Raw genomic sequence first — 25,787 nt, forward strand, 5'->3', positions numbered from 1 at the left:
ATATTGTAAAAACATTTTGCAATATTACTGTTTTTTTCTATATTTTTAATCAAATAAATGCAGCCTTGATGAGCATAAGAGACTTCTTTAAAGACTATTACAAGTCTTACTGACCCCAAACTTTTGAACGGTAGTGTATATTTTAAAATGTAATTGATTCCTGTGATCAAAGCTATATTTTCAGCATCATTACTCCAGTCTTCAGTGTCACGTGATCCTTCAGAAATCATTCTAATATGCTGATTTGAAAAATATTATTATTATTATTATTATTAATATTATCATCAATATTTAAAACAGTTAAGTACATTTTTCAGGATACTTAGATGAATAAAGAGATCCAAAGATCAGCATTTATCTGAAATAAAAAGATTTTGTAACATTATACACTATAAAAAGTTGGAGTTGGATAAGTTGGATATACATAATTTTTTTTTTTTTTTTTTTAGAAAGAAATTATAGAAATTAATACTTTCATTTAGCAAGGATGCTTAAATTGATCAAAGGTGACGATAAAGACATTTATAATGTTGCAAAAGATTTTTATTTCAGATAAATGATGAATATGTATATAAATATGTATATAAATTTTTACTGCTTTGGCTGTACTTTGGATCAAATGAATGCAGGTGAGCAGAAGAGACTTTTTTAAAAAAAATTTACTGTTCAAAAACTTTTGACTGGTAGTGTATATAACCAACTTTATAGTTGAATGTACTTTATATATCATAAAAGGTTCCCTTTGCAGCGGATAGTGTATTTAGGCCACCTAAAAGTTTGAAAGCCATTTTTTCAGTGCGAGGTTTGGTTCACGGGCATTTATTCTGAAAGTTGGTGCTGCAGGCGGCCATCACGCTGGTGTCGCTATTTTCAACTGCCTCACCAGCTAAAGACTCACTCATCACGTCTATAATCGCAACACTAGATTGTTGTCTTGGTTTCCCAGCCTCGATTCCTTACTGATGAGGGACTTTCGGCCCGACTGACACAGGGAGATGGGGGTACTCAATATTTCAGACCAGGTGAGGAATATTAAAACCCCACGAGTGGCGTAAATCAAGCATTTTGTTGTTCGCTCGCTGCGCTTCTATGCAGAGCCTGATATGTTAGCTAGCTCCCTGACGATGGATTAGCACATTTCCTTATTAGTTCTCGCATCAAAACCTGTGTGTTCGTCATGCATTTAACTATAAACCTCACGTTTGTATTGTACGATACGGGTTGGGTTAGCAAAGAGGGGTTAAAAATGAAAAATAACCCTATTATCACGCCCAGACGTTAGCATGCCTGCTAGCCTAATGAGCTGGGTGTCAGCCAGCCGCATAGGAAAACATCTATTGTGTGTTTTTGTTTTAAAACGAACACGTTTATCAATCTTTTTAACGTATACTCCGTCTTTTATCAGGTGATGCCTTTATATAACGATACTGTATGCTAATTTATCATATCTACGTAGATACAATTGCAGTGTGTTGTTTTGTTGCAGCTGTCTTATGATTATAGTCAAATATGTAGAATCATAAAGTTATACACCTCACAGTTGACACTTAAAGTTATACACTGTGATCAGAAGTTGCTCAAACGAAAGGTTTGAATTTGTTGCCATGTTTCACAGCAGTGTCATAACATCCACCCTTTTTTCCCTCCTCCAGCCGCCTCTGGTCCAGGCCATATTTAACAGAAATGTGGATGAAGTGAAGTTATTTTTGCACAAGAAAGATGAAGTCAATGCACTGGTATGTTCTGAATGGTGTATTTTAGTTGTGAGCATGAATTATGTGTCTCATCTGCATATGTGATGTCATAACTGTGGACAGATTGTCCGGGTGGCTGTACATATGGGCTGTGTGGGCCTAATAGAAAAAATGCCAGTGTGGAAAGGAAATAAAAAATCTGTTAACCTTTCCTACTTTCTCGTGTCAGGACCAAGAGCGCCGCACACCTCTTCATGCTGCTGCCTGGCTGGGGGACGTTCATATAATGGAGCTTCTCATCAACGCAGGTATGAAGTTAAGCAGCAGTGCTGCTGCCACATGCAGTCATGGTTTTATTTATTAAACAGATAGCTTAGCTATCAAAAGCTGATTGGTCAATAGAGCATTCAAGCCTTGTTAAAGTGCGCAAAATAGTAACATTTATGGCGTGTCACACCCATTCGCCTAAATAAAATCTATATAAGGGTTTCCCAAACGGGTTCAAGAGTTAAAGAAAAGCTAATAATTAACAAAATCGAGTGACGCATTACAGTAAACAAATAGGCAGTGCAATTAATCAAAGTAAAACTAAAATAATGGACAGAAGTTTACATGATTTCACCAATATCCTTCCAAAATAAATGGATTTGATGTTGAAAGCTTGATGGTTTGACTGTTTGAAAGTGAATAATTTAAGACACACTGTTGAAGTCAAAAGTTTACATACCCCTTGCAGAATCTGCAAAATGTTAATTGTTTTACCAAAATAAAAGGGATCATACAAAATGCATGTTATTTTTTATTTAATACTGACCTGAATAAGATATTGCACATAAGAGACGTTTACATATAGTCCACAAGAGAAAATAATAGTTGAATTTATAAAAATGACCCCGTTCGAAAGTTTACGTACACTTGATTCTTCACCCCCTTGCTTTTAATGCATCATTTTTTCCTTCTGAAGCATCAGTGAGTGTTTGAACCTTCTGTAATAGTTGCATATGAGTCCCTCAGTTGTTTCTTAAAATCATGCAGTCATTGTTGGAAAGACTTCAAACAAGAGACTTAGGAGCAAATATTACTAAACAAACAAACAAAAAAAAAACCCACAGTATTAAGTGTGTGTAAATCAAACAAGCGTATGTAAACTTTAAAACAGGTTATTTTTATAAATTCAATTATTTTCTCTTTTGGACTAAATGTAAATGTCTTTTATGTGATGTATCTTATCCAGGTCAGTACTAAATCAAAAATAACATGCATTTTGTATGATCCCTCTTATTTTGGTAAAATAATTAACATTTTTCAGATTCTGCAAGGTGTGTGTAAACTTTTGATGTCAACTGTAATTTGAAAATTATGCCATTATGAAAAGAGTCTCTATTTTTTTTTGTTTTTGTCCGGATGTTTTGGCAGTAGCAATAGGAGACATTTTCATATGCAGTGAGAGTTAATTCAAATAGTAATATAATGACAAAAATAATCAAAATATATATTGTTTTCTAATTCATGCTGCCCAATTTTAAAATATAAACAGTTACAACATTTACTAAAAAATATGACACATTTTTACCATTAATTAACACAAGAACAGTAAATGTGCAAATGTGTTGATACACATGTGTTGACTACAGTGCTAAGTTCTCAGTAGAAAAAATGAATATTTAGAATTAAATTTTTAATTGTGGCTCAACCAATGTTGTAAATTTGTGACCTGTTTGGAAACAATCATTATTTTTACAATTTGCTGACGCTAACGGTGCAGAAATTACACACTTCACCTTAGATTAATTTGCTAAGTGTTTTAAAAAAATAAATCATGTCCATAATGCTTTTATTACTTGTTAACTATCATATATAAACGTTATGGTATGAGCGGCTCTGCTTTATTGTGTATAGCTCTGCTGCGTGTCAGGCCTAACAACACCCTTTAGCCATGAATGAATTCGCAGTGTAGCATGGCTTGTTTTACATTACTGCTTAAGTGTTAGTCATTTATAAACGTCATTCTTTAAATCAGTTTTCTTCCTTTTTTTGGTTTACCTAACTAGGTGCGAATGTCAATGCAAAGGACCATGTGTGGCTAACACCATTGCACAGAGCAGCTGCTTCCAGGAACGAGGTAAGCAGCCTGTGTATGATTTATATGCCTGAGTGAAGGCTCAATCTGAGTAACAGCTTACTCACGCCATTGTTTAGCATTTTTAGCAATTTAATGATTCATGCATTGTTTTGTTTTTGTCTTTTTTATTTTTGAATTAATTTATTTATTTTTTTACCCAGAGGGCCGTGGGACTGCTGCTAAGGAAGGGAGCTGACGTTACCGCGCGGGATAAGTTCTGGCAGACACCACTGCACATTGCGGCGGCCAACCGAGCCACGCGTTGCGTCGAGACCCTGCTGCCCCATGTGACCAGCCTGAATATGGCCGACCGCACAGGCAGAGCGCCCCTGCATCACGCTGCTCAGAGTGGATACCAGGAGGTAGGGTGGAATTACTCATCTAATGCACTTGGGTGAATTAAAAGACAGGGTGGGCCACTTCGGCCCTCAAAATGTTTGTTTTAGCTCTCCGCAAGATTTCGAAAGTGCGAATTGCCATTAGAGCAAATACAGACACTTCTGTTTTGATGTAATATTTTATGAAACCTTTGCTGCATTTAGTCTGTATTTGGAGCTGTTGTATAGTTGTCACAAAATCAGATGTCAATAGTAGATACCAGTATATTACAATTAAAATCTTAAAATATAGTAATTTAAATATTTTGAAATATCTGTATGTTTAATGTTTAAGATAACTGCACATTTTGTGCAGTCACAATAATTATTAAATATTTTATAATATTTGTATTTTTTTTTTTTTTTTAGTATATTAAATATTTGTGACCCTGGACCACAAAACTAGTCTTAAATAATACAGGTATGTTTCTAGCAATAGCCAAAAATACATAGTATGGGTCAAAATGATTAAATTTTCTTTTATGCCAAAAATCATTAGGATATTAAGTAAAGATCATTTTCCGTGAAGATACTTTTTTAAAATTTCCTATAGTGAATATATCAACTTAATTTTTGATTTGTAATGTGCATTGCTAAGAACTTCATTTTAAAAGCGATTTTCTCAATATTTTGATGATTTTTGCACCCTCGGATTCCAGCTTTTCAAATAGTTGTATCTCGACCAAATATTGTCCTATCCTAACAAACCATATATTTTTTTGTTATATTGAATATATTCAACTTTTTAAATATAATTAAGATTTACAAAGATTGAATATGAATTTTTTTTTTTTATTAAATTATACAAAAATTATATTACTACAATAAAAAAATAGCGATTATCTTGCTACTGAAATACCAGTCCTTTTAACTTCCTTAGTGCCATTTTGGGTTTACATCTGAATCTGTATATATTAAAACTATGACTTTGCCTTTTTAAGTTCTCCTGGGTGCCTCTAATGCACAGATGGTTTTAATAAACAGATACAATGTGACTTTGTGCTTTTGCTGCCAACTAGATGGTTAAATTGCTGCTGAACAAGGGAGCCAATCTGAGTGCCAGTGACAAGAAGGACAGGCAGCCCATTCATTGGGCAGCTTACCTTGGTAAGTCCATACTTCTATCTTTCTGAAGTGTTGTAGGTGTTTTCTGTAGCTAAATAGTTATTTTCCTTTAGCTGCTTAGTGGTGTTCCTGGAAGTTGTTGTAATACTAACCTGCTTGTTTTTCTCAGGACATCTGGAGGTGGTTAAGCTGCTGGTGTCTCAGGGCTCGGATAAGAGCTGTAAGGATAAGCGGGGATACACCCCTCTCCACGCTGCTGCTGCCAGTGGCCACGTCGATGTGGTCAAGTACCTGTTACGCAATGGAGCCGAGGTCAGTTTGATATTAGTCTTTCCAGTTTTCTTTTGAACAGTTAAAACTGATTTACAAAGATTAAGTGTCTGGTTTCTTTGATGGATTGAAAATATGAGCAATATGGGGTAAGGCATCAGAAATATGAAGTCAACCATATTTAAACATTATGCATTTGGACAGCATGACATTTCTAACCCACATAAATGTTCCCCAGCAGCTATTAGTTTCTAGACCATGGGTCAAAAATGATTGTAATGCAGAGTGTTTTTACACAAATCTTGTAAAAAAAAAAAGTGAATTGGATGTCCCTGGGTTTGCTCTACTTCAGCCATTAGTTCATTCACAATATTGTTTTCTGAACCCATCTGATGTTAATGTTTTTTTTTTTTTTTTTTTTTTTTTTTTTTTTTTTTTTTTAATCAATGTTATTGGTATAGTATCATTTTACTATTAAAAATAATTTGGCAGATAATCAAATGACTTGTCAAAAAAAGGATCAGATTAGGTATATCATAGCTAGGGGTGGGTGATATGAACAAAATCTTAAATCACAATATGAGTAATTTTTAGTCCTGTCAAAAATAGCATGTTAACGTAGGTGATTAATTTTTCCAGTTAAAAATATTTAGTTAGCTACCTCACTCACAACTGCTGCTTCTATCTCTTTTTCTTGACAGGAGTTGCGTTTATTTAGACACAGAACGTCTTTTCGTAGTGCACGCTTTTCAATTGCATGTGCAAATGCAGTGGTGCACGGTGTCAGAAGTGCAAATGAAACTACGAGCATGCAATGTCATAGTTATGTCATAAGTTAAGTCATGAAGTTACCAAAATGGCAATTAAAGCTTCCTTAAAACTTTGCATGCAAGTATTTGTTATCGGTGAGCCAGATTTAAGAACATGTCTCTGAAATATTATTATTTAAATATTATTATTTATTTATAATACTTATTTATTATAATGGGTTTATGTAATAATTGTCCCAGGTTCACTTAAATTATTATCTTTTTTTTTTCTTAAGTCTAATAAATGTTAAAATTGATAGCTCTCAGTTTTACTGTAATGTTGAATAGCTATCAACATGGTTAAATATTAGGAAAAAGTTTTTTAAAGAGACATCAGTAGTACAACTATTAGTAATACTGACCTTCAGTCATTAAAAAGATGACATTAAACAAATATTTTAAAATATTATTCCAATATATAAAATTTGAAATTTTGTAATTCTTGTCACAAGTGTCAATATCACAAACAGTCAGCGATTAAATAAGAATAAAAAATTCCTTTACAAGCGATAGGACAAAAACTACAATAGCACAAATAAGAAATGCTGCGTACATTGTATAAAGTAATAAAATGTATAAAAACGCTCTATATTCTTCACTTCACTAAATTTAATATATATATGTCTTATTAAAGTTGCAAAAGTCTAGAGTAAGAGATTTTCTCTTTTGTTGTTTGATTAACATGAATGACAGACTGCAGGAAATTAGACTGCTGTCACTTTAAGAGCTGCGCTCATCCAATATACTGTTACACATGTTTTCTTTCTTAGCTGTTTGCTTTCACTGAAGACCTAAATTACTGTGTTTATGAGGATACTTGCAGACGGGGCTTTTTTTTTTTTTCCACATACAAGTGACACATAGCTCCGTTCAATACTCCCACACTCTGTGAACGCCATCTTCACGCGCACGCCTCTCTGACAGCGCTCAGAAACTCTGGAATGAGTTCTCTTTTGATGCTGATTGCATTTCAACGGCTTAAAATCACTTGTTTCTAAACTGAAATGCTTAAATAAGATACATTTTCATGACCACATAGGACCGCAGCGTCACGTGAGCCTGTAACCGTGTTTGAGATGACATACCGGAGCATCCGTTCAATCACCCACACCTAATCACAGCCATGACCTATGATTTTCTAATTGCAAGATGGTGCCAAAAATCTGTAGTGCAGGATGAGTCATCAATATTTTGGTCTATTTTCCTGGTTAAGAAAGTTGGTTGATCCTTGCTTTACAGGATTTTTTTATTCCGTGTTGTCTGTTTCTCAGATTGATGAGCCTAATGCCTTTGGAAACACTGCTCTCCATGTGGCCTGCTACACGGGACAGGAGGCCGTAGCCAATGAGCTGGTCAACCGTGGGGCAAATGTCAACCAGCCCAACCACCGTGGCTACACGCCCCTGCACCTGGCTGCCGTGTCCACTAACGGGGCTCTCTGCCTGGAGCTGCTGGTCAACAACGGTGCTGATGTCAACATGCAGGTCTGGATAGGGCGTGGTTTATTAAAACAGTGCTCTAACTGGATGATCATTTTAATGTTTTTAGGCTTTAGGAAAGATGTTTTTTTAAATCACTTTTTCTTCTCCACAGAGCAAAGAAGGGAAAAGCCCTTTGCACATGGCAGCCATTCATGGACGTTTCACTCGTTCTCAGATCCTCATTCAAAATGGTTAGTTACTACTTTCTATTTTCACTTGATTTCTAGCTCCTTCTTCAATATTTAACCCCCTTCTTGTTTTCTCAGGTGGGGAGATAGATTGTGTGGACAGATATGGCAATACTCCTCTTCATGTTGCTGCTAAGTACGGCCATGAGCTGCTTATCAGCACCTTAATGACAAACGGTGCTGACACAGCCAGGTAAAGAACCATGCGTTTGTTGAGTGACACTTTTAGGTCTTTTTCTTTTTTCCTTTGCAGTGAGTGAAACAATGTCATCTCTTACAATATAACAACTGCATAATGTAATTATTATACAATCTTAAAGGAGAAGTCCGCTTCCAGAACAAAATTTACAGATAATCTACTCACCCCCTTGTCATCCAAGATGTTCATGTCTTTCTTTCTTCAGTTGTAAAGAAATTTGTTTTTTGAGGAAAACATTTCAGGATTTTATCTTCATATAATGGACTGATATGGTGCCCCGAGTTTGAACTTCCAAAATGCAGTTTAAATGCGGCTTCAAACAATCCCAAATGCGGTTGTAAACGATCCCAGCCAAAGAAGAAGGGTCTTATCCAGCAAAACGATCGGTTATTTTCATAAAAATAATACAATTTATATACTTTTTAATGTCAAATGCACGTCTTGTCTTGCTCTCCCTGAACTCTCCTTGTGTATTCTGACATCTCAAGACAGTTAGGGTATGTCGAAAAACTCCCATCTCATGTTCTCCCTCAACTTCAAAATCGTCCTATATCACTGTTTTACCTTTTTTGTTAAGGGTGTTTAGTTTAAATTATAAATTATAGTACAGTCAAACCAAAATTTGAGACACCTTCAACATTTCTCACATTATGACAGTTTATTTACTATGGTTTAGAAAATGGTAATAAAATATGACAAGAACTCAGAGTTAAACTGCGTCAGAACAAATTCGTCTTGATAATGTCAGAGAATTTTGATAGAAAGGTATGTAATGGATTACAATCAACCAAAAATTCAGACAACTGTTAGTATGACAATATTTGTACAATTCTTAATACTGCGTTGACCAATTACCAAGCAAAGCTTAATTTTGTTCAGTGTGTGTTGTGAAAAGTTTGCATTAGCAATCACGTCATTTTATGTAATATTTTCTTTAAAATAATTTAGTTGAAGTCATTTTAGTACTTTAACTTATTCAGTTAGTTGCCAAGAATACATATTTGCATTTTGTAAGTTTGTTTTTCATGTATTTAGCTTTATTGCAATTACAAAAAAAACATTTTTTCATGTGTTTTAATGAAAAGTATATTTTAAGTATTTTGTATTTTATATTATAATACTCTTACAAATAAACATGTAATGCAAGTCATTGCAAAATGTTGAAATTTCTATCACTACATTCAAAAATTCCAAAAATTACCCTTTTCCTTCCTTGTTCATGAAAATGTGCAGCAAAATATGGCATGGCAATGGAATTGTGCATTAATAAATACATTTTGTGGCTTATGTTATAGACATTTCCTTCCAATTTCAGTTAATAGCAGACACCTTGACATAATTAGGTGTATTTGTTTAATGTGCATCTCATTCTTATTGTATTTCTGACAGTTTAGTTAAAAATGGCACAGGTTACCCCTCTACACAACGAAAAGGAATTTGCATTTACAAGGAAATTGATTTTAATCTCCTGCTAGTTTGCATGTTATCTGCTTGTGGCATGTGTAATGAAATAATTTGCTTATTTGTCCTCTTTGTACAGACAAGGGATTCATGGGATGTTTCCTCTACACTTAGCTGTGCTCTACGGGTCCTCTGACTGTTGTCGTAAGCTACTTTCCTCAGGTATGCACAATTTCTTTCTATACAGTGACCGACTACAGCAAGAAAATAAGTTTGTTTCTAAACTATATTGTATATCATGATAATGCCATGGTACTTTATTAGTGATGGATTGAAGTCTTAAAGCAGTCCGTTTACTGCTTTTCACATGATTGATTTGTTGCCAGCCAAAGTGGCTAACTAACGTTGCATTGCCTTTTGCAGGTCAGCTCTACAGCATTGTGTTGTCAATGAGTAAAGAACACGTGCTCTCAGCCGGATTTGACATCAACACCCCAGACAACTTTGGGAGGACCTGTCTACACGCTGCTGCCTCTGGAGGGTGAGACTGCAGCTCTACTTAGAAAGAGCTATTTAAAAAGCGACTGTCCCACTTTTTATATCAGGTGTCCCCGATAATACAGTTTTATGCGCACAAATGCCAACCAAGGTCGTTTTGCTGATCTGACTCAACAGACAGTATTTGAACGGAATTGAAAGATGATTAAAAGATTTATGCTTGTTCTTTATTCTCTCCATTCAGGAATGTTGAATGTCTTAACCTGCTTTTAAGCAGCGGAGCTGACATGAATAAGAAGGACAAGTTTGGCAGGTACAGTTGTTTTTACTTTGATTAAATAGGATGCTCACAATTTCTGTCATGATCATAATTGAAGCGTGCATGGTGAAAATGTTCCTTTTATCCTCTGGATTTGGCATAAAATATGGAATTTTTAAAAAAATAGATTTACCTGTATGTTGAGTATTTGAGTTTCTGTGTCTCTCCACCAGGACTCCTTTGCACTATGCAGCCGCTAATGGGAGGTATCAGTGTGTGGTGGTTCTGGTAGGAGCGGGGGCGGAGGTCAATGAGCGTGACCGCTCTGGCTGTACACCTCTACACTACTCGGCTGCATCAACTGCGTTCTGCAGGTGAAATGCGCTCATACATGCCCACACATCATCTTGCATCTAATAAATATAATGGTGTAAACAGCATTGCTGATGTCTGGTGTCTTTCTCAGAACGGACCGACCCCATGCCAGCACCCATCAGAACCAAGAGGATGGGGAGAAGGAATCCTTTCTGTAAGTCTACAAATACTTTCTTCTTAAAGGGATAGTTCACCCAAAAATCAAAATTCTGTCATTAATTACTCACCCTCATTTCGTTCCAAATCCGTAAGACCTTTGTTCATCATCTGAACACAAATTAAGATATTTTTGATGAAATCTGAGAGCTTTCTGACCCTGCATAAATAGTAATGCATCTACCACCTTCAAGGGAGGTCGTAAGAACTTTGTAAAAATAGTCCATCAGTGGTTTAGCTGTAATTTTAGGAAGCTATGAGAATACTTTTGGTGTCATGCATCATGGTACTCTTGTGAATGAGCGTCTTTTGTGTTCTTTGTGCACAAAGGGTGAGTAAATAATGACAGAATTTTCATTTTTGGGTGAACTATCCCTTTAAAATTATTTGACGCCTGTTTTGTTAAAGTTTTGTTAAGATGGCTTTTTTATTAGATTAACAGTGCTCACACTGGTATATTACATATATGTCAAGTAATTGTCTGGAGTGGAATTATGGGTACGATAATGAGGATAATGTCAGTTGTCCTGTGTAACATTTTGTGCTGTGCAGACCTCTAGTGGTCCATTAAGGTACTGCATGGTGGTGTAAACTAAGATCTGGGAGAAAAAAATTGTAGAAAATAAGTAAAAAATCTGTTTAATTGACAACGTTACAAGGTGTTAGTAAAAAATATTAGGCAGCACAACTGATTTCAATGTTAATGATCAATTGATGATTGAGGATCAGCAAATCAGAATATTAGAATGATTTTTAAACTCATAAATTCATGTTGAGATTGTGTTAAATATAAAATTTTGAATATAGAAATATTAAATGGTTTAAATAACTAAAATTATTCTTTAAAAATGAAGGTAAAACTGCTAGTAGGTGGTGGCAAGTCACTGATTTAATTACTGAATAATTCATTTGATTAATTTGAACGACTGATTCATTCAGGAATTAAGCAAGTGAATGTCTTTATGAATGGGTAGTTGATTCATCAACTCACTAGATTCGTTCAAAAACGCACTTTCATTCATAAACGAAATAACGCTGTGTTTGAATGGAGATGCGCAGTGGCTTAGCTGTGACTTTGTTTCAAACTATTTCTGTTGATGAAATGGAGCAAAAATACGTCAGTGTTATAGTCAGACAATGTAAGTCACTTAATATTAACTTCTTGTTTACTGAACTGTTGTATTACATCAACATCATCTTAGTCCATTGCAGTCTTGCAAAGTTATTTTAATTATTACAATGAGGAAAGTTGTTGAGTTATTTCAGCTTATCATTTCAGTCTTTGAATCCTATGTGTTTTGCTACTTTCAGGTGTGTGGAGCATTTGTTGGATAACGGTGCTGATCCATCTCTGTGCAACACTAAAGGATACAGTGCTGTGCATTATGCTGCGGCCCACGGCAACAAACAAAACCTGGAGCTGGTGAGACTAACCTTTCACTCTAGTATCGTCCACTGTGATTTTTAACATTTTATTACAGTGAAACATTTCATAAATGCTTTATATTTTGCTTTTGATTTTGTAGCTTTTGGAGATGTGCTTCAACACACTAGGAGACAAGGATAACAATGGGTCCATCAGCCCACTACACTTGGCGGTATGTACAAAACGTCAGGTTGTGTTTACTCAAGGTGTAAAAATCAGCAGCAATGGAGATCAGTACATATTTTTTAATTCTACAGGGAACTGCCCCCTGTTCGTCCAATAAATATAGATATAATGAGCTAAAATTAGCGGAAATTACTTCAACTCTTCTTTTGCTTTCAGGTGGAGTCAGGTCACTGGGAATGTGTCACCGTGTTAATTGAGTCTGGAGCGTATGTGGATGCCTGTGACCCGGTGGGGCGCTCTGTGTTGTACGTGGCCTCTCAAAGAGGACATTCTCGCTGCGTAGAGCTGCTGCTCTGCCAATCAGCATCTTGCCTGCTCTCAGAGCACCGCAGCAAATGGGGCCCTCTTCATGTTGCAGGTACAGAGAGCGTGTATGTGTAAATTGGCTTGTGCATCTTGCCTTTCTGTGGGATTTTGACAAGTTGCTGTGTTTTTTGTTGACAGCTGCCAACGGCCACTCAGAATGTCTACGGATGCTGCTCTGTAGCGAGGGGGGAGCCGACCTTGCTAATGTTACAGATGCCGAGGGACAGTATGTATGAGCTGATGGCTCTTTTAGTTTATCTTTTAGTTTCTTTTTGCTCATATTTACAGCATTCTTTATCAGGGTGTCCGCGGGTCCTTAAAAAGTCTTAAATTCAGATTAAATAGGTCTTAAATATTTTTGGTCACATTACTGCTAAAATATGTTCAGTCTGACAGACCCAATGACTGTTAACAATCATTGGACAGACTGAAGATCTTTTTTTTTTTCTTAAATTTTTGGTGGTATTAAAAAGGTCTTAAAGTGTGTTAAATTTCACTTCTTCATACCTGTGGAAACCCTGATTATTAATAAATAAGGTAATGACAATTTAAATTTAATTTGTATTTTCAGTTCACTTTTTGATATTCTCACTGTTTACCTCTCTGTCTTCATAGAACTCCACTAATGCTGGCAGTGCTGGGGGGACACACTGACTGCGTGCATCTGCTGCTGGAGAGAGGAGCTTGCCCTGATATAAGAGACAGGAGAGGAAGAACAGCCTTACACAGAGGGGTGAGAATCTGAATCATTAGTAAAGTTTACGCTGTAGCCCTCATAATGGGAGGTTTCTAACCCGGTCTGTCTTTGTAGGCGGTGATGGGTCGGGAGGACTGTATAACCGCCCTGCTGTCCCACAACATCTCAGTCCTCAGCAGAGATTTTCAGGGGCGAACCGCGGTCCATCTGGCTGCCTCTTGCGGCCATGCTGACATTCTCTCCAATCTTCTTTCTGCTGCTGACCACTCCCATCCCCACGACCCAATCACAGACCGCCACGGCTACACACCTTCACACTGGGCAGCCTATCACGGTAAGAGCTCAGACCTTTTGAGACCCAATGACTTGTTCACATTGCTAAAACTGTCGTAAGTTAAATGGGTGACGTGCACTATTTGTGAAACAGGTCATGAAGACTGTTTGGAAGTTTTACTTGAACTTAAACCATGTAGTATCCAGGAGGGAAACCCCTTCACCCCACTGCACTGTGCTCTGTGAGTATTGTTTTTTTTTTTTTTGTTTGTTTGTTTGTTTTGTTTTTTTTATGTGCAATAATTTGTGGGAAAACAGAAACTGAATTGGGTCAGGGAAATTAATAAAATGTCAAAAAGTCATGGACATGACTGATTATAAATAATTATAGTAATTATCCATTTTTATTTTCTGGTCATTATGTTTGCAGTTTGTTTTACCCAGATTACTTCAGATTTAAGCCATAAATAGCTGTGGTATAAAAAAAGCTTACTATTTGAGGCAGTTCCACCTCTATGGTTCACTATAGCTATACTACGGTTCTAGGGTGTGTGGTTGTGGGGTTTTTTTTTTTTATTTTTAAAAAGGGGGTCACATATTTTTACTAATCGCCATGCTGCATGTTCTTGTCATCCCGTTGCAGCATTAATGGCCATAGTGGTTCTGCAGAGCTGCTGTTGGAATCCAGTGTTTGTAATTCGCTGGTAAACATCAGGGATGCCAAAGGAAGGTTGGTGCAAGTAGTTGTTAAAATACAATTGCTGTTTATTAGATGTCAAGTAGTTACACATTTAAAACCAGTACTAACTAAATAACTATGTTCTGGCATCTTGCACTCAGGACCCCGCTTCACGCGGCCGCAGTTGCCGAGGACGTGGCTGGGCTGCAGCTGGTTCTGCGGCACGGAGCTGACATCAACGCCGTGGACCACTCAGGGCGTTCTGCACTGATGGTGGCCGCTGATAATGGCCAAAGCGGTGCTGTGGGTAAGAGATGCACCATGTGTGATATGAGTAATTCAAGACTGAAACCTTCTGACGTTGTGAAATGTGATTCTGTAGAGTTCTTAGTAGTAATTTCAGATATTTTGTTGTTGTTGTATGCAGCCCTGTTGCTGCACAGAGCCAAAGCCGACCTGTCCCTCCTGGATGTGAACAAGAACACTGCCCTGCACCTGGCCTGCAGCAAGGTAACAAACACCGCTCTATTTAAACTTAATGCTGATTAACTCTTGATCAGATTTCTCAGATGTTGTGCATAACGGTTTTTGTCTGCATTTGAAGGCTCATGAAATGTGTGCCATGCTGATCTTGAAGGAGATCCACAACCCTATCCTCATAAATGCAACCAACAGTATGCTTCAGATGTGAGTGTCTTTGTCCTAGTTTGCAAATACGGCTATAAGTATGCCATTATGTATGGCTTTGTAGCATTATCGTAACACACAAACTACACCCTGCAATACCCTGTTCACTAAACTGGACAAACCTTTTAAAATCATTCTTAACTTTTTCTTTATATGTATATAAGGCCCCTCCACATTGCCGCCAGGAATGGTTTGGCCACCGTGGTTCAGGCCTTGCTGAATCGTGGAGCCACAGTGCTGGCAGTGGATGAGGAAGGTAAGACAGGCTTTGCTGTGATTTTCCCAAAGTGAATTTGCAATACAATACAGACAAATTCACGTTTTGCATTTTTGGGCAGATAGCGTGAGTTGCTCTCAGCAGTAATGACAGGTACAAGAACTAATGTTGGGAGTAAAAAGTGAATTGTGCAATTATTGGAAATGCTGTATTATTACTGGTGAATTTAGCATACTAGTAACAAACTTTACATAAGAAATTTGCTGTTGTGAAGATGGCAAATCTGTTGATTATCGCCTTACCTTTTTTTTTTTGTTTTTTTTTGTTGTTACTCACCCTCAATCATTTGGATGAGTACAATCGCCATTACATTAAAAATTGTTCTGGCTCTTCCAAGCTTTATAATGGCAGTGAATGGGTGTTGAGATTTTGAAGTCCAATAAAGTGCATCCATCCATCATAAAAAGTATTCCACACTGCTCTGAGGGTTAATAAAGATCTTTTAAAGTAAATCAATGCTTTTGTATAAAAATAATTAGAAATGGACCTGATGCTGACGTGAAATGTTTACAAACACTATAAACATAGGCTAGACTATTTTAGTTCCCCTCACTCCATAAAAAATAATTTCAATTTAACGGTATTCAGAAAAGAACAAGGATGAAAAATATAAGAAGCCAGGCTATAGAGACGACAAGCCAAAACAAAGTCATTTAGGCTAAAGCGAAACTGAAACTAACTTTGGGTCTCTTGTTTGGCGTAATATCACGGTAATACATTGATAATGATTAAGCAGGGGGTTTTTTGGGGGGTTTTTTTTTTTGTTTGTTTTTATTTTTTTTCCTCTGGCTGACTGTCAAGTTAGCTCTTTTTTTTTATTTTTTTATTTATTTATTTTTTTCTAATAGTGAAAAAGACGACTCCTAGTCATACTGATAATCGAAACTGTAAACGGTTTGCTTTTATTTGTGTACATTCACAATAAAAACAAATCTTTGTTCTTTGTATATGTATATATGTATGTATGTATGTGTATAAAATATAATATAATATAATGTAATATAATATAAAAAAAATGTTTAATTAATCCCTGGAAAACAAATTTAGGTATTTTTTAACGGGTCACAGACACCTTATCCTTTGTAAAATATTATAATCTTGTTCGTTAACGGTTAATAACCATTACGTTGACTGTCGGCCAGGAAAAATAACCGAAAAGAACATATAATGCAAATAACATCAATAGGGATAAGTCACTTTGGAATATAAATCACAGCACATTTGTAACCAAGGACCACAAAATCAGTCAATTTTTCAAAACTGAGATTTATAGATTATCTGAAAGCCAAATGAAAATTTCCTTACAATTTTTGGCATAAAAGAAAAATCTGTACTTTTGACCTATACAATGTATTTTTGGCTTTTGCTACAAATATACCTGTGCTACTTATGACTGGTTTTGTGGTCCAGGGTCACATATGATGTAACCTCTAAATTTCAATGAGTTTCTCCTCCGCTAAAATGTCCCTATTGTGTTTTTGTCACATCACAGGTCATACGCCAGCCCTGGCTTGCGCATCCAACAAAGCTGTTGCCGACTGCCTAGCTCTCATTCTGTCAACCATGAAGCCTTCCTCCTCCATGCCCTCCTCGTCCTCACCGTCTTCTCCCAGCCTCAACCTGCTCAAGCACTGTGGCATCACCGCCGCCTGCCCCCCCTCTGCCCAATGGAGGCCTTCGCCATGGTTACGGCAAAGATCGCCATGGTGCTACTATTGGCTTGGATGGCTACTTGACCGAGTGAGGCATTCTTACTCGCTAAAAAAAAAAAAATGGTTTGGTCCTCTCTACACACCTAGATAAACCTATATGCAATTACAGCCACACATCCCTCCTGTGCCAGTATCAAAGCTTTTCTTCACATCTCAGTAGAGAGCGAACACGAGAGGACGAGTTTAGCTAATTATAGCTATTTATTTCTATTTATTTTCCCCCCGCTTTTCCTTTTCCCCCCCTACTCCCCTGACTCCCATTTTAGATGCTGTCCATTTAGTCGTAAATCTAAAATCTAAGCCATCTATTCGAACCAGTATCCATCACTGGCGAGTCAGTCCTTTATTTCTTCTCCATTCGCCGTCGATTCGACTCGGTTCATGTTAGAATTATGCAGCTGTGTGTCTCCATGGTAACAGTGATAATGGATGGGTTTCCATATCATGCCTCCTATTTGCGTGACGCTGTGGCCTTGCATAGGAATTTACAGCCTGCCCTGAGGAACAATTTAAACGGGTTACACTAGATTTGCATGAATTTGCGGGACCATGTATTTGATAGTGGTCTTGTTTGTGTGTTTGTGTGCGTGTGTGCACGTGTACGTGTGACATCCACTTTTGCGCAACAGTCCAAGTTTTTCATCCCATACTTGATTATTACGTTTCAAGGTTTTTATGTGAGGTGCAATCTGATTTAGCACAGATCAGGAAAAATAAACCTAACAGAATCATGTTGACAGAAGGGAAACCGTACTACCTTAAGCCAAAAGACCAATGACCTCCTGAGAGAGGGGTCTGATATATAATGCTTGTTTACTTGTTCGAGAGAAAAGGGATGGGGTTTGAGGTGGAAAATTCATATTAGGTTTACAATGAAGGTATTAGGTAGTCCAGATCACTGTTTGTAGGTGGGCATGTGTCATGATTTTGGCCGTTTAAACAACATGAAGATGCTACACTAAGGAAGTATAGAAAGCACAAACGTCATTACAGATGCAAACGTCATACACAGTACCTGCTCCTTGGGACCTCTTATTTTTTTGTTTCTGAGCCTCATAATATATCTTCAATTTAATCTACTGCTTTGCTATAATATTTAGTGTGGAGTTGCTTTCACAGTGCCTACTGAATTTAGTTTCGTCTACCTAAGGCCCAATCAGGCGAACACGCCATATGCGCTCCCTAAAGTCGTCGAAATGGTGCTTCGACCGGTGAAACATAGGTTGAGTATTTCACTAAAATCTGTTATTGATCACCTAAAATAGATGAACGTGCGATTCATATATCAGAACCCACTTGGGTTGTTTTTGACTTTGGGGAGCGTATATGTCAAGGCTGATTGGAGCTTTTTTACATTTGTTTATGGTGTTGGGGAGCAGTCATGGGTATGACCAAAGCCGAGCGATTTCTAAATACCATTTTATTAGGATTATCCCAAAAAAAGGCAGCATCATTAATTAAAGTACTGAAATAATAGTCACCCCTGCCCTTTTTGAAAATGCTTCCTTATTGCCAAAGGTAGATTAATTAAAGTTAAGATTGTGCTTCCATTAGGTTTTTTGCACCTAACACACAAAATAAGAACATTGTGAATGAGTGTTCAAAACATCCCTTTTTTTGTTTGTGCACCACAAACAGGCAATATATGCTCAGTCAGTAATGAGACAATCAGTTGAAAGGGCTTTTAATTTTGCCATAGATTTCTTTTTTCCTAAACAAACAAGCGTCAACACATTTTTCCCAATTAGGAAGAGCTATATCCCGTAATTCAAGACATTTTATGAATTAATGCATACTTCAGGCGTGAAATGTGGACTTGTTCTCAATTGCTTTCATTATTTCAGTATATCAGGATTTTAGTGATAGAGTAGATTTGAAGTATTGTAACATGAACTGCTATTTAATTGGTGAATGAAGGTGTGTAGACAAACAAAACGGTAATGTTAGATGTTTAAAAGGCTGTGTGGAGAGCATATTTATACTGATTTGTGACCGTCAGGTTTTGGCTGCTTAAACAAGTTTCTCCACTCCACGCAGACCTGATATAAAGCACTTGCTTGTTAAGTAACACAAAAGGATGAAAAAAAGTACGCTTTTGCATTTATCACAAGCTGTAAATGGGCAAATATCTGACCTCTACTTGCAAGAGTACAAACGTGCATGTGTGCAAATCAGTTATATCGCAGTGTTTTTCTAAATGGGCTACATGACTAAGAGGAAGTCCCTCGTGGGAATTAAATTCGAGCTTATTTACCTGTACTTGAGAGCTTGACTTTATCACGTACAATAACTTTTGCTGCAGTTTGGTGGAGGGAATCAGTGCGTGTGTCTAGACAGCACAGGGTACGATAATGAAGTGCAAGTTGATGAGCTTGAAGTTATTTGCACTGCCAGTTACACTGCTTGTAGTTGTACAAAAAAATATTATTTATAAATTTAGTCTAGATAGTCATACCACATTAGTAGTTGAGTTCGAAAAACAAGTGCCCGTGGAGCCTGTGATTAGTAATACATTTCATTTGGTGCAAGAAAAAGTGCTGCTTTCGATTGTATCTTGGAGCTGTTTTTTTTTTTTTTCCTTTTTTAGAGGTGATCTTTGTCTATTTATTAGCGTAAAAATAATTCTTATCCAGCCAAAACAAACTAAAATATTTGTTTTAATTCCTCAAATTTCTAATTGTCTTATTGGCATTGCACTAAAATCGTCGAATTGTTTTGTCGAATGTATGCCATGATGGTAGCAGCTTGCTTCGATGTTGGTAAAAAACTAAAAATAAAAACTTGTATGCAGTAGTTAGCGATTGAAATAATTAGCTTGACAACAGGAACTTTGGAACTGAACCCTTTCAGATGTTTTAATAGACTGAGTTGGTGCATTAGGTGTTCTGTGTACGAACAATAAGGGAACCGGTCACAAAGTGGCAAGACTTTTTTTAGGATAGAAAGGGGAGTTTCTTCCCTGAAAATCATTTAGTGCCATAACTTTTTTTCTTTTCTCATTTTGATACGTTTGTTAAAATGTGAATGAATGATTCCTTGGGTTCAGTTTTTGAGTGTGCGTCAAGACCATTACCAAAAAAAAAAAAAACTAAAAAGAACGAAGTCCAAGCTAACATAAGCTACTGTGCCCACATAGTGTGTTAATTATTGTAAAATGCCAGTACCGTTCACAATCAGACTGTCTAAAAAATGCCAGTATATCGTAACTAAGCTATACTGATGGGCTGGTTAGCCCTTGGTGGAGCTCGTCTCCATCTGAAAGCTTTCATGGCTAAGCCATAACTTAGCATTTGCCCTTATAAGTAGCCGGATTTGAGTCATTCAGTCAACGGCTCCTTCAAAAACAACATGTTCCATTGTAATCGATAGTTCCCGTAAGCGTTGATAATTGAGGTTTATTTCTAAGCAATGGAATTACGAAACGCCTTAATTTCATTAATAACCGAAGGGCAAATTTTACCAAAACGACACATTTGCATAGCTTTTCTTGTTTTATCAGCTTGTTTTTACGCAACTTTTGCTATGAAGGGCCAGCTTTCATTGCCTGTAGACCAAGCTATAATGGTTGCAGTTACATGCAGGCAGTTGGAAACTAGAGTCGTCTAATAATTGTAACCATTTTGTTGGAAAGCAGATTAATTGTAGCTAACTCAGTGTCCTTATTGTATGTCCATCCTGGCGGTTTTGTATCGATATCTTTTGTTTTTTCTTCTCGCAAAGGTATTAATGGCTGATAGAATGTCTGATTTACCTCAGTGGACCTCAGCGTCCCTACTACTTGAAGACACATCCATTTAAGGCAATACTCAAAACACCCGTTTCATTTAACCTACGTCTATCTCCCAACTTTTTGCCTTAAGAGGAAACAGTTCAGCAGTCGCAGCACTTGAGAGATTTTGTCGTTAACCTGGGATCTCGTTTCGGCGAGGTTCGTAAGAAGCACACTGTTCTATAGGTTGTTTTGCTGAAAGATGTACCATAATGGCCTCTGGCCTCAAAAGAGTCATTTTCATGGAATTTATTAGAAGTTTTTGCACTAGAGCATAGGAAAACGTGTCTTTTTGTTTAATACGTACGGAACAGCTGATGTTTGATCAACTCGTTAAGCAAAAATCCAATAGTAATGTTGGGTCTAGCTTCTCCTAAATGAAACTGATTTCTAAAACACCATGGGAACACGGGTAGTAGAAGATTTGGGAATACATCTAAGAAATAAAAGTATGATGAATTCTTTTATACAAGAGAGAGTAGATGCATTTTCTCCCCTTTTTTCGTGTCTTAGTTGAAACATTTAGGTCGTAGTTACTTGTGTGATGTTATAAATGCAAATATTTCTAACAAGGTAAATAACAAGAGCACAAGAAGATGTGCTGTACATAATTCCTCAAGAAGTGTGGTAAGTGTGGACATCTTACCTCGTAAACTAGCTGTCCTTAAAATCTATCGTGCTATACATACTGGTACATGAAATTTGGGTGGGCTTTTAGCTACGCATGCAACTGGAAAACCTGAGGTCCGTTCCGAGGCCTTGAAATTGGAAAACGTTGGCGTTTTCATCAAAGGGGTGCTCTTGAACTTGATGATGTCCTTCACCCTGGCTTAGTGTTCGTGTTTCTACTCCGTAAGCGCTACTAGTTCAAATTGTAAATCTGCAAGCGAATGATCTAATCAAAAATAGCTGCTTTTTGTCGTTCTCGCCAGCAGCTTGTTTTCATAAGGCTAGTTAGAAGACCGCCGGAGCCTGACTGAATGGCTGATCTGACAGGGCACCTAGGGATCCCTTTAAAACCATTTTCATATTTAAAAAAGAAAAAACTATGCAGGAATCTTTCTTTTTATCTCGCAGAGTTGCATAGAGCTTCAATCACGGACCTTCTGTAAATCTTAACACCGACCTTGCTTGTTGGCTTCGGTTGAGAAAATGACTGCTTTGCGTGGCATGCTGCTATTTCTTTGGAGTCTGTAAGCATCTTCATCATCTCTTTAAAGTACTACACTTTGTGACGAGTATGTGGGATTGTGCCTTTTGTTATCAAGTACATGCCACAGGGTATGGTCTTCCATTAACACCTTTAGTGAGCCTTATGAATGAACAACTGTTGTACGTTTCAAAGCCACACGTCCACGTGGTTGCGTTTTGAGCCGTCGAAACTCGCGATCAAATTTCTCACCACACCGCAGATGAATAAACAACCTTTGTAAGTCGAATTCAGCTATTAGCGGCAAATCGGTTCTAGCTAGTGACCTGTTCAAACTCTGTATGAAAAAATAAAACGTGTTTAGTTTTACGTGTGAACTCTTTAGTGAAGTAGATGTGTGCCGTGTCGTTTTTGTGTGGTAATGCATTGGATTAGTTGTAACCCAGTGTCTTGTAGAATGTTGGCATGACTCCTTTTCTCTATGTTGTATTGACGTCAAAGTATCCACCTGAAATGGACTGAAGTGCAATAACTTTTTTTGTGCGCCATAGTATCCTTAATGGAGGAAAATGCCCTCTTACATCATCCATCGTGGTTTTTTTTTCTTTCTTTAAGCAGGGTATTTTATTTCACTTATTTATTTTTTTCCGATTGTACAAATTTGAACTCCTTCCTGCTTTGCCTCCATAAGTGGCACTTTCTTGTGGAATGTACAATGGACTTGGTGGAAACTGTGATAGGTGTCAAAGCCTTATCAATACTTTTGCTTACTGGAAAGATGGCATTTCTGTTTGCTCACTGGTAGATAGGTCAGAGAGTGCCGTTTTCCATGTACCTTCTCCAGCGCCACTTAAAGTCAGTGTCTGCTTTCGTGGCATGTTTGTGTGTGTGTGTGTGTGTGTGTGTTGGGGGTGTTTAGACCTGTTCATTTACCTCTAATCAATTGATTTGATACCAAAAGCGAAGCGCATTGCCTAGAATTACAGTTCTTTTTTGGATTAGAGATTAGAGAATGGTATCTTGAATGTTGTTGTTATTGTTGTTGTTGTTGTTGTCACGAGTGAAATATGCAGGGTTTTATTTCTCCCCATACAACATTTGAACTTTGGGCCATATGTTATGCGGTACCAAAGAACGTTTCATTGCTGATCTTTGGATCAGTTTTTTTTTTTTTTTTTTTTGATCTGACATCATAATCCCAAAATGTTGTTTAATGTCTAAATAAGTTGAAAAATTACAAAAAAAATTGAACCTGTATCATAAAGAAACATTCCTTTGAATTTCATTGTACAAAACACGTACCGCTGACAACCAGAAGTCATATAATAATCTTACTTTAAGGTCCTTCGTTTTGGCTTCAAGCAATCAATGATTTCATATTTGATATCACAGGGAGCACACTGAATAAAGTAGTATTTCACAACATAGGACCAATGTATGTCTCTAGAGATGGCCACTTGATTTCATTCAAGAACAAGCAATACAAGTATCAAGAGACAATTGTATATTTCTAAATATAGATTTGTTGGCTCTGGCTGCTTTTGCCTGGCCTGGCACCTTAGGTTAACACCCTCTTCTTGTAACTGAATCCGACATAAGAGATTTCAGTGCTGAGAGAGCCTTATTTCAGTCAAACTGAATGTGAATTGGAATGCGTGCAGGATTTGGCCATTTCGACACGACTGGCTTTAACCGAGCGGACGTCCTGCGTCCCGCGTTTGAATCCAGTTTCACTAGGACCCGCCGTCTTTAAGACTTTCCAAAAGATTGCTGTTACAAAAAAAGCAAAAATGCTACACCGTGGCTGCGTTTCCATCGCCAAAATGTAGGAACGAACGACTGGGATGCGCCTATTTTCGCTAATACGGGGTTACACCGTAAGTCACTGCTTCCAAGCTTTGCTTGAACTTTGAACATGCCAAGTATTTGAAACACATTACGACGTGAAGGAAACGTGACCCTGACTTAAAAAAAAAAAAAAAAAAAAACACGAAGCCACTGCACTATTTACTTGAGTATTGAACTCCAAGCCGTTCTCCGCGAATGGTTTCGGCGATGGAAACGCGGCGAGCGATCGTGTAGGGCAGCACCCGGTGTGTATGTGTTGTGCGAGTGCGACGAACAGGGGTCATATCAACCCTGTATACCTCATCGACATATCTGCAAATATTCTTATCCTGTCTTTAAGTTGAAAACTTCGTGTAGGAGATACCATCACCAGCAGAAGCCTGGGACCATTGCAGGGTCTACGACATCACACCGATTCCGTATATCAACCAATAAGATCACCACTTGCTTGCCGCTCCGCTTCAAGCCTGACCCATCGGTTTAGAATTAGCGAAACGTGAGGCATTTTAAGTAGCATTATCCTACCTCTGTGTTACAGCTTGATGCATTGAAAAAACCACCAATTGTTGACAAATGGAAATATATATGTATATGGAACAGATATATAACTTATAACCAACAATCGGTGATATAAGACAGCAGTTAGCGTACTTGACTGTGTGTCTGTCTGTGTGTAACATGATATTTGATATAAGTGTATACACAACAGAGTACCACTGGAATGTGAAGCCAGACTGTATTATGATTTTGTTTTTCTTTCAATTCAACTTTCTCCCCATGATATTTCAAATGATGTCATATGTGTCTTGCCTCTGTCGCTTCTTCCTTTGCTTTATTTTGACAAAACAGGGAAAAATATCAGCCTATGCTAGCTGGCGTTGACATGCGTGCTCGTTTTTCCCTCCGTTTCTTTCACTTTCTCACTTCTAAATGTTCACTGTGAGCGCTCTGAACTCAAGTTTACAGCTCTTCATGGTATGTGCGTGTATCTGGTCGAGTTCAGTAGAGTGCGTGGATGGTTGTATGACTTTGGTACTGAAGCAACAACTCAATTTTCTACTGGTGGTGGGGGTTTGAAAGGGGGTTGGTTGGTTTGAGTTATGCACATTCATTCTGTACTAAAATATGGGGTATGTCGAGTTCCCTAGCCTTATGCCCTTCCAAAAAATAAAAACACAAAAAAACACTACGCCACCGGTCACTGGCTAATCCGCGTTAGCTGTCCGCCACCCTGCCAACTTTGTACCTCTGTACATATCCATTTTGGACCTGGGGGCACGGGGCGAAATCGGTGGATTCTGCCTGAATCTGTATAGGACGGTCACGTGACCCCCTCCTAGACTTGAGGAAGGTGAACCCTCACCCTTTCAACCCCACAAAAAGACCTCAAGCCATTCATTTCCTTATGTGACAATGCAATCCTGAAAGCACTTTGCCTTGTTAATTCATAGTATGAGCTTGTGAATGGTTACTTGTTACTAACAGATGTGAAACTCTGTACATGTATTTAAGTAAGAAAGAACATAATCATTTTTAATTTGAGCTTATTAAAAATGAATTGGTCTCTCTGACTTTAAAGACAAAAAAAAAGAAATCCCATATGTTTTTGTTAGTCAGGTTCATGAACTGCTGCAGCCAGTAGGTCTTGTCATTCAGTATCGTGGCTTAGAATTGGTAATGTTGAAATAAAATGCTATTGCTACATACAAGTCGTTGTGTGCGTGTCTTCTGTTGCTCTGAATACGACTAAATATTACATGATATCACATCATGTAGGGATTTGAAGGGGTCATCGGATGCGAAATTCACTTTTACATGTTGTTTGAATGTAAATGTGTGTTGGCAGTGTGTGTACACAACCACCCTATAATGATAAATATACA

At 37.4% G+C, this 25,787-nt stretch overlaps 1 protein-coding gene across 1 annotated transcript; it reads left to right on the plus strand.

Moving 5' to 3' along the window:
• The first annotated feature begins 869 nt into the window (after positions 1-869).
• On the plus strand, positions 870-20,235 carry ankrd52a (ankyrin repeat domain 52a). Its single transcript, XM_051096007.1, is given in 29 exon segments — positions 870-1,022; positions 1,653-1,736; positions 1,924-2,002; positions 3,746-3,816; positions 3,978-4,178; positions 5,213-5,300; positions 5,428-5,570; positions 7,609-7,821; positions 7,931-8,009; positions 8,085-8,199; positions 9,746-9,828; positions 10,030-10,147; positions 10,349-10,417; positions 10,597-10,737; positions 10,830-10,892; positions 12,206-12,317; positions 12,421-12,492; positions 12,663-12,864; positions 12,951-13,038; positions 13,428-13,545; positions 13,624-13,843; positions 13,937-14,024; positions 14,426-14,512; positions 14,623-14,768; positions 14,889-14,971; positions 15,066-15,148; positions 15,313-15,404; positions 16,918-17,075; positions 17,077-20,235. Coding segments are annotated over 29 exon segments (3,216 nt in total). The 5' UTR covers positions 870-995; the 3' UTR covers positions 17,170-20,235.
• The last annotated feature ends 5,552 nt before the right edge of the window (positions 20,236-25,787 follow it).

The sequence above is a fragment of the Labeo rohita genome, chromosome 23 (genome assembly GCF_022985175.1).
Source record: "Labeo rohita strain BAU-BD-2019 chromosome 23, IGBB_LRoh.1.0, whole genome shotgun sequence".
Classification (NCBI taxonomy): domain Eukaryota; kingdom Metazoa; phylum Chordata; class Actinopteri; order Cypriniformes; family Cyprinidae; genus Labeo; species Labeo rohita.